Source organism: Spea bombifrons, chromosome 8, assembly GCF_027358695.1.
Source record: "Spea bombifrons isolate aSpeBom1 chromosome 8, aSpeBom1.2.pri, whole genome shotgun sequence".
Taxonomy (NCBI): Eukaryota; Metazoa; Chordata; class Amphibia; order Anura; family Pelobatidae; genus Spea; species Spea bombifrons.
In genome coordinates, this window is record NC_071094.1 from 34,301,729 (window position 1) to 34,317,779 (window position 16,051).

Sequence of the window (16,051 nt, forward strand, 5' to 3'; positions counted from 1 at the left end):
CAACAGAGCACAAGGACAGATTCCAAATAAACTGCCCAACAAGTCATTTTGTTTATTTTCACTTTTATTTAAATTTATCTAAAGAACTATTCTTTAATATGGAGCATAAAATAATTCATAAAAGTTTATATTTTTATTTTTAAACTTTTCTAAAGATATATGTAATAAAAAACCCTGAAAATAGATTTATCATCCCTTTAATATCCCAATCCTGTCCAATAGATACAAATACATTGTATCCCTAAAATCATGATGAAGATTGATAAATTACTCAAGGCTTCACAACTGTAGGAGGTAATGGGGTAATGTTAACCCTTTCAATGTGGCCCTGCACTCTCGCATCCCATTATAATAGAAAGGAACTCAACACATTCAGAGACAGACCAAGCCAATGGTCATGGACACTTTGCCTATATCTGCACACATCTCAATCCCACCAATTCTTATAAAATCTACTGCTATCCATGAACAGGGCTGTATGAACCGAGCACAATCTGTCACATCACTCCGTTCCATCAGACGACAGGATTCATACATGTCTTAAGTGTAGAAATGCCTCCATGCACCAGGCATATATATAAAAAAGGACACCGGGTTTCTTACCTTCATTGTGACCGGGATGGTGGTTCCTATGTTAGCCTTATAAAGCCAACCTTGTTTAATGATTCCTCCCTTTTGAGAGCAAATAGATGAGCAATCCTGCAGATAAACGCAACATTGCTGAGATATTATTTTGCTTGTACTGTGTGATTTTCATGTTAAAATGACCTTTAAATATAAGGCATACTTTTATAATGTTCATACATTTTGACATGGAGAGTTTCTATTTTGGCATTTGAACAGAAGCCAGCAGTGCAAGTTTAACTAGTTTTCCCAAACGAGAATGACATTAACAAAGAGAATGGATTTTAAACAGTCTGTTAATTGGGGTAACCACTATGCACTTATAACGCAACAGCACAAGGGACTATGATGGCGAACTATAGTATTAGCTAATTTGTAATAGGAAATGCTAATCCCAGCTCATCACACTTGCGTGTGGCGTAAGAGTCCTCGTTCACCACTAGAGAGCAGTCTGATTGTGTCCCACGCACTAGATGGTCACCAGATTCAGGGGAGGTGTGATGGCTCAGCTTGCACAAGCAGGATGTGGTTCACAGCGATGCCCTGCCGGCTTCCCACACTAAGCAATCCCCAGCCGGCTTCCCACACTAAGTAATCCCCAGCCGGGTTCCACACTAAGCAATCCCCAGCCGGGTTCCACACTAAGCAATCCCCAGCCGGGTACCACACTAAGTAATCCCCAGCCGGGTCCCACACTAAGCAATCCCCAGCCGGGTCCCACACTAAGTAATCCCCAGCCAGGCCCCACACTAAGCAATCCCCAGCCGGGTCCCACACTAAGTAATCCCCAGCCGGGTCCCACACTAAGTAATCCCCAGCCAGGCCCCACACTAAGCAATCCCCAGCCGGGTCCCACACTAAGCAATCCCCAGCCGGGTCCCACACTAAGCAATCCCCAGCCGGGTCCCACACTAAGCAATCCCCAGCCGGGTCCCACACTAAGCAATCCCCAGCCGGGTCCCACACTAAGCAATCCCCAGCCGGGTCCCACACTAAGTAATCCCCAGCCGGGTCCCACACTAAGTAATCCCCAGCCGGGTCCCACACTAAGCAATCCCCAGCCGGGTCCCACACTAAGTAATCCCCATGGATCTAAATTATCTGTGACGATGGGTTATACACATAATTCTGCACCGTAATGATTAGGGATGCTTAATGTTAAACCATAAAGGGTTTAGAATTCTAACTATTAACTAAAAGGAACATGAAACTATATATAGTGTGGGGGGGGGGGTTCCACCAATTCCCAGCTTCTCGGCTGGGATTATTTAAGGAGAGCTGCATTTTCTCACTGCTTTTGATGCTTTTTACCCTCAAATTGGTAGAAGGGAGACGATGTCATCAACCGGGGTACCTACTTGTAAGCAAGTGTCATTTCATGAGAAAAAGGAACTTGTAACTTGGAAAGTACAAATAGCTTTCTCAAAATTCCAAGTGGCTTAAATTAAAAGCAAATAGAATGTGTATTAATGGTTCTTTTAGCAGATCTACCGCAATGCGTGAAAACGAAATAATTCCATTACCTCATCTTTGTCAAAATCTTCATCTATTTCAAAGACGTGGCTCGGAGTCTTCTCTGGCCGAAATGATTTGCTAATAATTTTTAAAACAACATCACGTTGGAATGTCTACACATCATTCATCTGTTATTTTTATATCACAGAACATCTTATATTATTGGAGGTTTTATTTAATTTCTTTTAGTTTTATGGAACAGAAGGGGTATAGTTTCAATCACATCATTGCGTTGGTAGAGCTGACTTACCAGGGCAGGGAGCGAAAATCACCTGAATATTCATCATACTTGTAGTCCACGACCTTCCATCCAGAACTGTAATATTTTATGCACTGTAAAAGCAAGTCAATACAGCTAAACACATAGAAATGAGCATGGGCATAATAAATTACATTTATAAAGATTCTCAAAAAAATGATACTCTATTTGCGTATTTAGTTCATAATATGAACCAGATCTTACAATTAGTAGCTACAATTAACCAACAGAAGATTTAAACCACTATCCTACCAACACATTCATTCACAAAATAATTCATACATGTGTTTGCAATGTTTAAAGAGAGCAAATACTATTCTTAGCATGAGATAATCCCTTTTCAGGAATGGTTCCTGGAAATGTGGCCCCAGCACTGTTTGGTACATATAGGATGGACAATGTGCTAGGCTTGGGGGCACATGGTCTGACCTATGTGGGGTCCACCTTACCACCACGTCATTCAGCTTTAGAGACTATTTTCTCAGGATTATGGGGATAGGCAGACACTGGATTGCCAGTAAAATGGTATGATCCATTCATTAGAAACGCAATATAATTATTTCTCAGGGTAATTCCACTTGTGTACATGATCAAGCTAGTAACTTCAAAGGAATAGACTTCAGACGTTGATCTTCTACATTACTCGATGAAGGTGCTTTTTGGGCACTAGATATATAATTGTTTTAATTTTGGATTTTGTTACCAAAGGTACATTTAGAGTAAGTTTGTAGCACCAAGTCCCCAATGAAGAACTGAGCAGCCTTGTATCACTCATTTTAATCTTCAGCTGCAAGCTAGAAACCCATGGTTTAGCGAATAGAACATAAATGTTCTGCAGGTATGGCATCTTCATGGCATCATAAACCTTTTTCCGAAATCCTTTCATTCTTACCTCTTTCACAAACAAGCTTCTCGCTTTGCTTGCGGCATCATCAGGCACTGTGGATTGGACAGTCCTCTGCTGACGACCTACTGTAGAGATCTTTAAACAAATCAACGTTAGAGAACGCATTGTTAGAGAACGCCGGCGTTTTCCCTGGAAACATCACATAAGAAGGACATAACACAGCGGCAGACTCACAAACACATCTTCCATGGGAAACATCAGCATATCTCGATGGGGATCGCTGAAAATCTGAGCTTTTCTTTGTGAAATCACGGTTTCGTAGTCCAAAGGCTCAATCATCCTTGCCTTCTCCTGTGCATGAACAATAAAATTGCACAAATCAAATATTGTGACTACAAAAAAAAATTCTTCAACAAATGTTAAAAAGTGTTATGAATAATAATATATTTTAGTGTCAAAGCAGGATAGTGGGAAAAGCCCCCATAATGTGTATGTGAAAGTGAGGACTGATACATTTAGGCTCCATTGGGAACTCCTATAATCCATCACCTTAGTGTAAACACATACTGTATAATTAGCAGCTGGAATGAAATATTGAGTAATTAATAAACTAAGAGGATGGTGTATTGCAAGCATATTATTTTCTGTATAAACAACTTGGTCTTTTACTTCCTTACACAGTGAGTTTTATAATTTTGGGATAAACGAGCACTGGTTTTCTAATGCTACTGCACTTAAAGGAGAATGTTTTTATTATTATTATTTATTATTTTATATAGTGCAATCATATTCCGCAGCGCTGTTCTAGCTTCCTTTATATGCAGGATGCCATTGTTGTAAATCGTTTGATTTTTTGCCTGCTGAAGCACCACACTGAGCTGATTCTTTATGGCAATGCTAATGAAGTCTGTTCCTCCATAGACTTTCATTAGTTAGGGTGTCCTGCTAGGTGATTAACACTGAGCCATTCTATATTTTACCACAGGCAGTATGATAGGGAGTCCAGATGCTTGCCTAGCGGATTGGGATTACAGATTGAAGAGCTAGAACACGTACAAATGACTAAAATGCAGCTGCCTGAAAACATAGTATTGGTAAAAAAACCCTATATGTTTGAAAACATATTTTTAATCTGATACGAGTAATAATAAAATTGGTGAAAACAGCTGAAGCTTCAGTTAACACAGAGTGAAATGAAGTAGAGTTGTATTCACTGTGGCTTGATTTAATCTTCAATGTTCCTTTTGTGGGCTGAAGCCCTTGGTCTACAAAGGAAACCCCACGTCCGAGAGAGCAAGAATAGTCCAAATCTAATTAGATTCATCCCAGATATACTAATTTAATCAGCTGCTTCTGGTTCTCCTAACCATGTAATGTAATTAACTGAGTTATACAATCTAAGCCGTAGTGTTTCTTGATTCTTCAGATGTTCTCTTGATACGTCTCTGGCATAGTGATGGTGAATGTTCTGTTCTCTGTTACTTCGCTATTCAAGTTCCTGCCTTATAGGTGCAATGAGCTTCAGGAAATATCTATTTTTATAATGATACCACGCTTACAATATAACATATATATATATATATACATATATATAACATACCATATCTCTTAAATAAATTGTGTTAATTGTGGCCGCCCTTTTAAGAGGTCTGCCTGGAGTTGAACTTCTTTTCACAGCTTGCTGTTTTGTTTACTTGTGTGTCTGTATTTTATGTACCTTTGCCCTGTGTATGGATGGTTAGGCCGTGACAACCACAATATCGCTTTACACATTAAGGGGTTAACAGTTTCGGTCTGCTGCACCGGCCTACAAACAGGAAGTCGCTGTGGTTCTTCTTCTAACACACTAAACAAAATGATTTGCAGTGCATTACACAATCCTATGGCCTCGAAAGGGGTGAAAGAAAAGATAGTAAGACAATCATGCCAATATACCCTGGCACAGATGGCGATGGTATTCTATACCCGGGGTGCTAAACGGTGGAATACAAGGTAGCATCCATGTCACCAGTTTATAGATGGTGCAAGCGAACACTTGCGCGATAAACGGTTTTTATCTCTGTGTCTTATGGAATGATTTGTTATGTACGTGTACACGTTTTCTGTGATGTGAGAAGCATCGTCTCAAAACAAAATAAAATATAAATATGGTGGCTTCAAAAACCTTGCTATGATCATGTTTACATACATCTCTACCAATAAAATTATATCATGTGACAATGTGTGTAATAATATTCTGCAATATTCTTCTTAGGAAACGATACCAATGATATCATAACTGTCTCTGCATAGTGAACGGCGTTAGATACACATTTACATTAAAATTAGCAATACATATTTCTTGCTTTACAGAACTTTACAGAAGACACGATCCATTCAAGTGGTGAGCTTTACACCACTCCATACAACGCTTGTGTGCAGCTGTTTGACCAGGGAAACCCATTTCATGAAGCCCCCCACCGCTGCTTAGGACTTGCTATGTGACACGTGGCAAATGTAGCAACCTATTGTGCCACGTTTAATGTCACTGAGCTCTTCAGTACAACCCATTCTACAGCCAATGTTCATCTATAGGGATGGCTGTCTGTGTTTGATTTTATTCCCCTGTTTGTAATGGATGTGGCTGAAACACCTAAACTCAATAATTAGGAGGGATGTCCACATACTTTTGGTCATATAGTGTTTTCATTTTAGGAATGCAGTATTTGAGAGTTTGTTAATTTTATTCCTTAATTTAGTCATTCATAACTATTTTTCATTATTTAAAGCTTATTGTATCGTATAGAAACCATACGGGACATAAGGGAAAGTGGTCTTTCTCTCTGCCCCTCGTAGTATGTGAGAGGAGTGTTCTTCCGCAGTTCATCATGCTTCCTGTTGAGTAAGACTCAGCCACTCTTATAAAAACCCACAAGTTCAAAACTCACATGCACAACTACTTCCGGCCGTTTAAGGAACGGAGTAAATGTATGGTATCGCTACGAGCGGCTACTGGTTATTCAGCAAACAAATCCATGGCTATCGTTCTCTGCCATACATGCATGGGACCGTATACATCAAATCAATACAATGCCTTCTACAAAAACACATTAAAGGGCTCCTTATGAAGGTTTGCCATGTGCAATATAATATTTGTATAATAATGACCATTGTTTTATACTAATAAATATTGGGAGATTGCGCATGCATAGAAAATCCAGTGGTGCCACCTATCAGAAGACAAGCCGCCGCCGTCATAAAGTAAAGAGACAACATTTGTCAGGTTAAAGAAACGTGCCAGGGAAGGAAATATAAATAAACTGACAAACAGGCATGTATCGATGTATCTTAAGGCACCCAGCCAGAATTATCTTTAATTTGCTGACAGAACCGGGAAGGGAATTCCACAGGAAGGGTAAATCCTGGACGCGGGAGTGGGGAGAGGTACTGACGGCAGAAGAGAGCAGTCGGGGGGTATCTGGATAGGAGGGGAGAGATATAAGGGGGTTAGTATTCTGTGGGTCAGGAGTTTGAAGTTGAATCTGGAGGGTATGGGGAGCCGGTGGAGCGATTGGCACAGAGGAGCGGTGACAGAGAAACATTAATCTAGCTGCAGTGCCGAGGATGGATCGGAGCGGTAAAAAGGTAGGAGATGGGGAGACCGGTTAGTAACGAGTTGCAATAATCCAGGCGGGATATCACAAGGGAGTTGATTAATAGTTTGGTTGCTTCTTGTGTGAGGAATGGGCAGATTCTGGAGATGTTTTTCAGGTGAAGGCGGCAGGATTTGGTGAGGGACTGGATGTAAGGGACGGAGGAGAGAGCAGACCGATGCGTGAGACTAGGGCAGCCAGCTTGGTCAGTTGGTTGGACGGTGGCGTTGTACACATAATAGAGATGTCAGGAATTGTAGACCGAGGGGGTGGCGGGATTATCATAAACTCAGTCTTGGAGATATTGAGCTTCAGGTAATAGGACGCCATCCATGATGCAATTCCAGAAGGACGGTCGGCGATGCGGATTGGAGGAGAGAGTGAAAGGTCGGGAGAGGAGATTCGGGTGTGATCTGCCTACAGGTGGCATTGGTACTAGGACTGATGCTACTATTTCTGCATTTAGTAACAAATGTCTTGAATTCAGCAGCGTTAAGATTATCAGACTGTTACAGAGAGATACAAAAAACTTCCTCTTTTATTGCAACAAGTCAAAGAGAAAGGTTTCTTTAGGAGGCTTAGTAAGTAACACTTCCATCTACTGTGCTGTGGTTATCCTCTACCACTTCTGCTGGGAGGCTGTTCTTTACTTCAATAAATAGCCACAATTCCCAAGATAAGTAATAATCCTACCTCTAATTTACAAGCAGATATTTTTTTGCATCAATAATTATCATGACTTTTAAAATCTATTTATAGTTCAAGCAGTACAGGACGGCGTATAACAACGCGTGATCCGCTGGCGATAAGCACTGAACTCTGAACGGAACGCAGACGCATTTTCTTTGCCGTTTAGCATTTTTTGTGGGTCGCCGCTTAGAACTCACTTCTCTGACAAACAGCTGTAATGTTATGACTCCCTTACTCATACATGCCAACTGTCTGAGAATTTCAGGCCCAGTCTCTACTTTCAGATCCCTGATGCAGTTTTTATGTATCCAAATATGCTGTAAAAGATACCCTTTCATATAATAACTGCAGATACCGGGGTCCAGCTTCTAACCCGGGAGAACCTGTTACGGCATTCCACGCGGCCAGCATTTTTAAGACTGTTCGATAGTTCCAGGTTTGGGAATGTTTAAATTATGTGAATTACTTTAAAAAAGAAAAAGTTTACGAAATAATGCTTAGATTACTCTTCTATCTACAATCAGCAGTGGTAAATGACTGAGAATAATGGGAGTTAGACACAAATTTCCATCATGAGGAAAACACCCTGCGATCTCGTCTTAAAAATAGCTGTAAAAGAATGCCCACAGACCAATCCACAAGTAGCTAAATAACCAAAAATTATTAGACCCTCAAACAAGAATCTACACTCATTATTAACCTTTCTATATGAGACCCCCTTCAACCAGAACTTGCAGCTGGACAGTAAATTGGGGGACATCCGACAGACAGCACTACAGTTTCGTAAAATATTACAGTTCATTGGAGAATTTTACATTTAACCTTTTACACCCCAACCCCCTATTACCCACAGAGGAGAACACATCTCCTGACACGTGGCATACTCTCCGCCGGTCATCTCCGGAAGCTTTCTCGGCCAATGTCAAGAAGGGTCTATGGAGACCCCTGTGGACATGCATGGCAAGTTAAGATTTCAGGGCTATAAAACACTGTGATATACTCCTACCCGGAAAACATTCCAACCTCCTTAAAACTAGGACCTAGGGCGGAAAACGCTACAGAAGGGACTGTCCCTCCTATAGAGGGACACATGGGTGGTATGATGTATTGTAAATAAAATACAAAAGCGAGGGCCTGCGAGCACTAAGTTGGTGGTTTGTATATCGACAGCGATCGCAGCCCAGCTCTGATTCCAAGCCATAAAATGAGGAAACGCTTTTTAAGATTTTAAATCTACTTTGGCTTCTTTAAAGGAGGCCGAGCTCCAGAAATAGTTCGATTTCTGACGTATTTCGCATCATTTAGCGCTGAATTTGTGGATGTGGCGATGATCCCTCCGTCATATTCTGTGTGAGACTGGATTTCACCGGAGAGTTTGAAATACATTTCCTATCGATACAATTCTAGCCCCTAATCGCTGGATCTTTTAATTCCATGCAACGGCTAAAACTGAAATTACTGGGGACTGAGAGAGAAGCCGCTCATATATCAGGGATCAGGGATCAGGGATCTGGGATCAGTGATCTGGGATCAGCACCCAGGTTGCTGTAGGGTAAATCCTGAAGTCACTGAGGATTCATCTTAAGTCACCATCCAGACATCTCAGGGCTTTTTAGTGCCCCAGGGTGTGGCTTCCACCATCAGCAGCAACAAAGCGGTGTGAGCTGCACTGGGGTGGGAGAAGAAGTCGCCCCCAGCGCACCCCACCCAGGCTGCGATCACTGAGAGTCTGCAGTGTAACCACACGAGCGATCCGTAACACTGCGCTGCTCCGTCCGCAAACTTCCTCTCGCCGGACTGTTAAGCCAGGCTGGGCTATTCGCACGGAGAAAGAAGCGAAGCACACGGAGCTACGCAGCCGGGGGGACTGTCCGGGGATGGATCCAGCAGGGCTGGGCAACCCAAGGCTCCCTACTTGCACCGCAGCTGCCTTTCGAGTAGGAAAAGCGTGCCTGAGGATAATGGGAGTCGGAGCCGCCCCTGGGAGACTCCCGTGCTTGGTGATGGCTCGTGATCCAGGTACTCACCATGATGACAGAGCTCCGGACCGCCTCGGACACGCTCTGCCTCAGCTCTGCCGCGGTGCCGGGCTTACTCAGCCTCTTGGTGAATTTCCTCACTTCAGCCATGTCGGTGAGAGTCACAGAAGCCCCGGTGTCCCCGGATCCTCCCTGCGGCTGCCTCTTGCTGACACTGCCCTGCGTGGAGCTCTGCGCTCGGCTCCTCCTCCTCTGCTCTGCCGGATGCGGGAGGCTGCATCTACTGCTGCGGGCTGTCAGGACTCCAGCACATGGGTACCAACTCGGCACATGTTTCATTCCACAGCCCAGGGGCCTTAAAACAGCTGGAAAGTGTGCTTCTTTTAAGACTTCCCTTTTTTTCTTCATTATTATCTATTTATTCTATTATATAGCGCCACCCTATTCCATAGCGCTGTACAAGGGGTAATATATAAACAGCAAAGAAGCACTGAGTGGAAAGGTTTACACATTCTCATTGATAAAAATCTGGAGAACGAACGCAAATATTTAATTCCCTTAAAGGAACTTTACTATAGGAGTAAGATCAGGCGCGTTGGCGCCAATGAAGCTAAGGGCTGTATCCACTAAGTCAGTGGGATTAGTTGAACCTGACTGAGGGGGTAACTCTCTGAAATCTGTAGGTTAATCACTTGAGAGATAAAGTTATTATTTGAACTCTTGATCTTAAATTGAATTTACATTTTTGGGTAGTTTATGCGGATCAGGTCCAAAATGTTTCTTGTCTAGGTTTTGCTTTAAATGTTCTACCGACCCTGCTTGATTTCATGTGTATCCAAATGCCAGAAATCTTTCCCAGAAATAATTATTTTAAGGTCCCCTCCATCCCTATTTTTTTGTGCATTTAAGTTGATCTTGTATAGACTTCTTACACATCAGTACAGCCATTCTTTAGTGACTGAGGTTCTATCCCCTCGTTGCCTCTGTTGAAGACATAAGGCATACTTGTGTACACTTTGTGCCCGCTGTCTGTGGCGCTGCACTTCTACCCTGAATTTTAAAACCGATAGTCTACACTTTTGCTCAATCCCAGCTCCTAGCGTATCCCCCATGCACTGACAGTGAGCACTGCTGTTGGCGGTGTGTACTAGAACACCCACTTTCAGCTGTCCGTGGTACTGAAAGGTGCACCTGACCAGGCAACAGGATCATAGTTTAGCGCAATCCAATTTGTATCTTTCCAGTACAAGCTTGTTATATCGACCTGCTAACTCAACGCACCGGGGATGGGCTTCGAACGTAAGAACGCAAGTTAAATTATCTTCCTAAGGCTTGTAACCCCTAAAAGTAATAACACACCTCCCTCTTTATGAAGGACAATTCCTCATAATATGCTTCTTCCTGCATGACCATAAAAATCAGTATAGGCTCAGACCTTAATCAGTTGTTCGTCTCGTCTTAGATTCAGGAGCCGTATTCCTATCCTATGTATGTTTGACTGCATTAACCTCTAAAACTACTGCTTTAGTTAAGTAAAACGTCCTCACTTCACATCTAAGGCTCTGGTCGGGAGAGACAGCGCCGTATGGCCTGATCCAACCAGATTAAGACCTTTGGCAACTATACAGTCTGGTGGAAAACTATTTCTTAATCCAAAGAACCGACCCCCATTGATTGTTTCTTTGGGACTACACTCAGCACTGGATACATTTTCAATAATGAATTATTAATGTACTTTAGGACTGCTTCTGCCTAGCTGTTATCATCCCTAACCCATGGACTGAACAAAGACCTAATAGCACACAAAGAAAAACATAGGATAGGGGCTGGATGGCTTCCACCGGACTGAAAGTTCTCCCAAGTATCACAAGAGCTATTTCTCCAAACTTGTACTGTGTCCTAGAGCACCATCTAGTGGACGCTAGCTGTAGTGGAACAGTGCCAGATACAGTGTATAACACACACACACACACACACACACACACACACACACACTTCTAGTGAGTGATCTATGGAAGCATACATTGGTTATGTACTTTTGGTTTCTTTCCGCATTGAGTAGTTTATCTTTGATATCACACAAGAGAGGTTACACCTGCCTATTCTGGCTTAACATGCAGGTGTAATGTAACCAAGCAGTATATAATAGATATGAATATATAGATCTATATTATAGTAAACCCACATTGGGATAGTAGACCTGTATTTTCCCAAATCCTACCTGTACGCCCCATCCGTTTGGTGAGTAGCCTGTTGTCATTATCCACAAGTGAAACATGTAAACAGATGTAACGCACACATAATCATGTTTTTTTTTACATATAATCTGTGAAGATTATGACATGCATCTCATGACATCACTTTGGTCATTGCCATAAATAAGAAAATGAGGCATTTATGTTTTTTGTGATCAGCTTTTAATTATATTTTTTTCAATTTTTTTTCCTTAACACCGTTAACCATCAACAACATATTCTGGTTTATTCAGGCCAGAAAGTTATTTCATTGGTACATAGTGAACATATTTACATATATTTTAATTTACCCAGAATATCTGAACAGAAAAAAAGCTTTCACTTTACTACAATAGTTAAAAAAAATGTAAACAATTTTATCTCTTTTACACATTGGAAAGGAAAGAAACATAAAAAAACTAGAACAAAAATAAAAATCTGACTAGTTTTTAAGCAGAAGGAATGGGATTTGTTATATATATATATATATATATATATATATATATATATATATATATATATATATATATATATATATATATATATATATATTATATGAACGACAACAATTGTGTGTCTTAATTTGCAAAGCAAGTGGATGAAGAAAATCCATAACAGAAGAAGACAGAAACAGAAGCAAAAGGCTGCAGGCAAATCCCAGGAATTGTCAAGATTTTTGTACAATGTGTGACCCATAAGAAACAGATTTAATTTAGTCTATCTATCTACTAACAAAGAAAAAAAAAAAAAAAAAAGCTTTGTGCAACAAAACATTTCTAGTAGCTTTTCAGTCACATGAAGAAATCAGCATACATGCCCCCATATAGGGAAAATAAAAAAAAAAACAAAAAAAAAACAAATGCACAACTGAAGAGTACTAGGTGGTTTATTTGCCAAAAAGGTGCTTCGTGTGTTGGCACCATTTAGCGAATAAGGCCATCTGTCTTTTTTTTATGGCCAGAAAACTTGCAATGCACATTTTAGTTTAATAGAATCAAGAGATTCAAGACAAGAGATTGTTTGGTGTCAACTAAAGAGTTCTTTTAATAAGCGCATTTAACCAATGAAGGCACGGGTGTTGGGTCAATGTCAGCTGGTGCCGCCTAACCATGCAGAGTGGCCGATTTTTGGCGTAAGTAATGTTGAAGAGGCTTGTAAAAACGCACACTTCTGCAGCACTAAAGCCTTAACACCTTTTCTGCCAGGAAAGTCAGAGAGTAGAAAAAAAAACAAAAACATTGTGGTTATTTTTCTAACAGGAGATTGCTTAGCATATTCTCCAAATGGCACCAAAAGGTAAAAGATATTACAGCAGCAGAATTCTCGTACTTCACACTAATTCCAAAACACTCGATTTGGAATTTCCAACACACTTGATTTTGTGGATCCAAACTGATCAAATCTACTGGCATTGATGTTATTCATATAATAGTCCTCGATCAGAGAAATCCCAGACAAACCGGCTTCCCGCTTACCGAGAAGACATGATGAGCATATCATTAACGTTCATCTGGCATTTACATGATCTTTCATTAAAGCAATGTCATTTAGCAAAAAATGTTCAACAGATTAGGGTTCAGGATAAACTGTGCATTTAATGGATTTTACAGAGTATCTTGTGCACCGATCCAACGTTGTGAAAACAATTAACACAAGTAATTGTCTTAGACGTGTTAATGAAGCTGGGATGTGTGACGGGACACCCATCCCAATGGTCCTAACACGAAAAATATGCAGGTCCATAACCGATAATCCATACAGTATGGACGATAATGATTAATAGTTAATTAAGGGAAATGGAGCGCACTGCTTTACAGTTCACTGAGACAATTACGTGCAACTATTTTAGGGTAAGCTAAAAGATCTAGATTGATGGAGAATAAAAGTTTAATAGCAGAATCCGTCAATATCATCCGCCTCTTTGACTACTAGAAGGAGAATGTTGCTGTAATATTGTCTACTCAATGGTCCTCAATCTCATTGTTTCTGGGAAAATGACCTACTAGTACTCAGAGCTAATGCAGCCAGACATAGATTTAAGATGCATTCTTCTTCTTGTTGACGAATACTTTGATTGCTCCTGTGAAATCAGCAGACAGAAGGACTTCTGTGTGATCAGGCTTCAAAGCTCCTTAAAATACAAAAGAAAACAATCAGCTGGTTTATTTCCAGAATATACACGTTGGGCTTATTCACTAAAGAGCAAGTTGGGAGTTGCTAGATTTTACAGAGATGGGGCTGTTTTCTAAAATATCTCCATGGCAAGAAGCCAGAGCTAGATTGTAACACTACTACTTTTCATTAAACAAGAAACATATGGGGGAAAAACCACAATAAATCTGGTAAAATGTCTAAAAATAATTTTCATTTTAATAAATATATGTTTAGGGTCAAAAAAAGCTCACCAGATGGTATTTTGTCAGATTCTGCCTGTTCCGCTTTATGATCAGGGTCTTGTCTTTCGGATGTTGCATCTGTTGACACCATCAGGCTTGGGTTTGGGGCAAAGATGGCGGATGTGACAACTGCATTGTGTGCTAAATGAAGACAGGGACAGATCACACCAATTGCTGTCACTAGGATGGCTAGGACCTCTAGGCAATCATTATAGATGCCTCTAGGTTGACCACATAATAATAAATTGCCTGATGAAGACTATGTTATGAACGTACCTTTAATTCCTTCCCAGAAGTCATTGCGGTCTCTTCTAACAGATGTGAACTTGCTAAGGTCGTGGTATGTGCTCCAGATATAAACGTACTTGTCTTCTGAGCCACTTACAATATATGTATAATCATGGCTTTGGGAGTAAACAAAAACAAATACTTTCATAAAAAAATAAAATGAGGTCAATCTTCATTTTAATATGACAGGTTCCAGCGTACAGTCACAGCTCAGATGCCTCTCACCGGTCTATACTGGAAAATAATTCTTTAGACTCCCAACTCACCAAAAAAGCTATATTTTTACATATATGGTCACTTAAAAAAGAAATTTCTGATTGTCTAAAAATGCATTTTTAATGGAAAACAATAAACAAAGCTTTACGTTGCAATCCACTACTAATAAACTGGCAGTTTTTCCTGAAGTTTGCAGCCTCTCTCTATTTTATTTCCAGTTGTACTTGAATTTAATAAACTAGGAGCAATGGGTGCATGTTGGGGAAGGATTATTAATAACGGTAGGGCATAAAAACATGTACGTCACTACGTGCATCCCTCAGTCTTTTTATAGTAAACCGATGGCCTTTTTTCATTTACTACAGACATGTTTTACCTGAAGCTCGCTTTAATTTGGCTGCTACTGTTGACACATCCTTTGTACTTCATTGATAAAGACAAATCTCTTAGGTCATACAGCCTTATCCTAGAGTCATTGGACGTAACAAGGATCTGAAAAAAATAGATAAATCAGAATTAAAACAAAAACAAAAAAAACGTCTTAATAAGTTCAGTAAGAAAAGGGTAACGTCAGCCGTACCTTATTCTCTCCCGGCAATGGCTCAATTCCTGTGATTTTTCTGCCGACTCTGTTTCGCCCTCTGGTGGAGCGGACATGTATTTGCGTGTGGTATTTCAAGTGCTAACAAAGTGAACAAAACACTTGTCACCAGCTACACAGACTTACAATTGGGTGACAAACAATTAAGTAGGCATATAAATGTCCTGACTTTTTTTCCCATCTGATTGTAAACAAAAATAGGAAGGTGTAAAAGTGTTAACATTTTGGCTGTATTCTGTGATATAATAGACTAAAACTGAAAGAATAAAAATATTACTCATATCTAAGAAAGAACATTGCCATCAGTCAGTCCAAAGTGTCAGTTCATATAATTCCTCTGCCCTGTTCCTGTAAGTCCTAGCAAACAGCTGAAAAGAAAGAAAAAGATGCGAGAAAAGTATACCTCTGTATCGTAGAAGATGCACCTTCCATCATACGTGCCGATCACTGCATGTTTCCCGTTCTGGCAGAAATTTGCAGCCGTGATGAGCTTTGTCTGCCCATCAATCTCGTTCCACAAGGCGACTTTCTTGTCAGGAATGTTCCAGAGTCTGAGTTTGCCATCAAGGGAGCCACTTAGGAAGTATCGGTCATCCTACAGCGATGAATAAATAAAGTTAAAATACAGAGCACATCTTACCAGATAAAGCAAAACGTGTAGCTGGGTGAAGGGATCTGCAGTCCAGGAATGGCAGGATAGGATAGCATTCCTATCAGATCAGAGTGGTGTCTATGCAGATGAGTACAAGCGTCTTTAATCGTACAGAAGT

The 16,051-nt window shown here is 40.6% G+C and overlaps 2 protein-coding genes across 2 annotated transcripts in view; both read right to left on the reverse strand.

Moving 5' to 3' along the window:
- DOCK11 (dedicator of cytokinesis 11) overlaps window positions 1-9,896 on the reverse strand; it is a 67,579-nt gene extending 57,683 nt beyond the window's left edge. The window contains exons 1-6 of the mRNA XM_053473082.1: window positions 9,595-9,896; window positions 3,480-3,596; window positions 3,291-3,380; window positions 2,390-2,472; window positions 2,148-2,217; window positions 604-699 (exon numbers count right to left, since the gene is read on the reverse strand). Of these exons, the coding sequence (XP_053329057.1) occupies window positions 604-699; window positions 2,148-2,217; window positions 2,390-2,472; window positions 3,291-3,380; window positions 3,480-3,596; window positions 9,595-9,885 (747 nt within the window). The 5' untranslated portion in view covers window positions 9,886-9,896. The remainder of the gene's footprint in view (window positions 1-603; window positions 700-2,147; window positions 2,218-2,389; window positions 2,473-3,290; window positions 3,381-3,479; window positions 3,597-9,594) is intronic.
- Window positions 9,897-13,355: 3,459 nt separating this feature from the next.
- Window positions 13,356-16,051, reverse strand: part of WDR44 (WD repeat domain 44) — a 31,942-nt gene continuing 29,246 nt past the window's right edge. The window contains exons 15-20 of the mRNA XM_053473089.1: window positions 15,685-15,876; window positions 15,261-15,362; window positions 15,057-15,172; window positions 14,453-14,580; window positions 14,186-14,317; window positions 13,356-13,911 (exon numbers count right to left, since the gene is read on the reverse strand). Of these exons, the coding sequence (XP_053329064.1) occupies window positions 13,817-13,911; window positions 14,186-14,317; window positions 14,453-14,580; window positions 15,057-15,172; window positions 15,261-15,362; window positions 15,685-15,876 (765 nt within the window). The 3' untranslated portion in view covers window positions 13,356-13,816. The remainder of the gene's footprint in view (window positions 13,912-14,185; window positions 14,318-14,452; window positions 14,581-15,056; window positions 15,173-15,260; window positions 15,363-15,684; window positions 15,877-16,051) is intronic.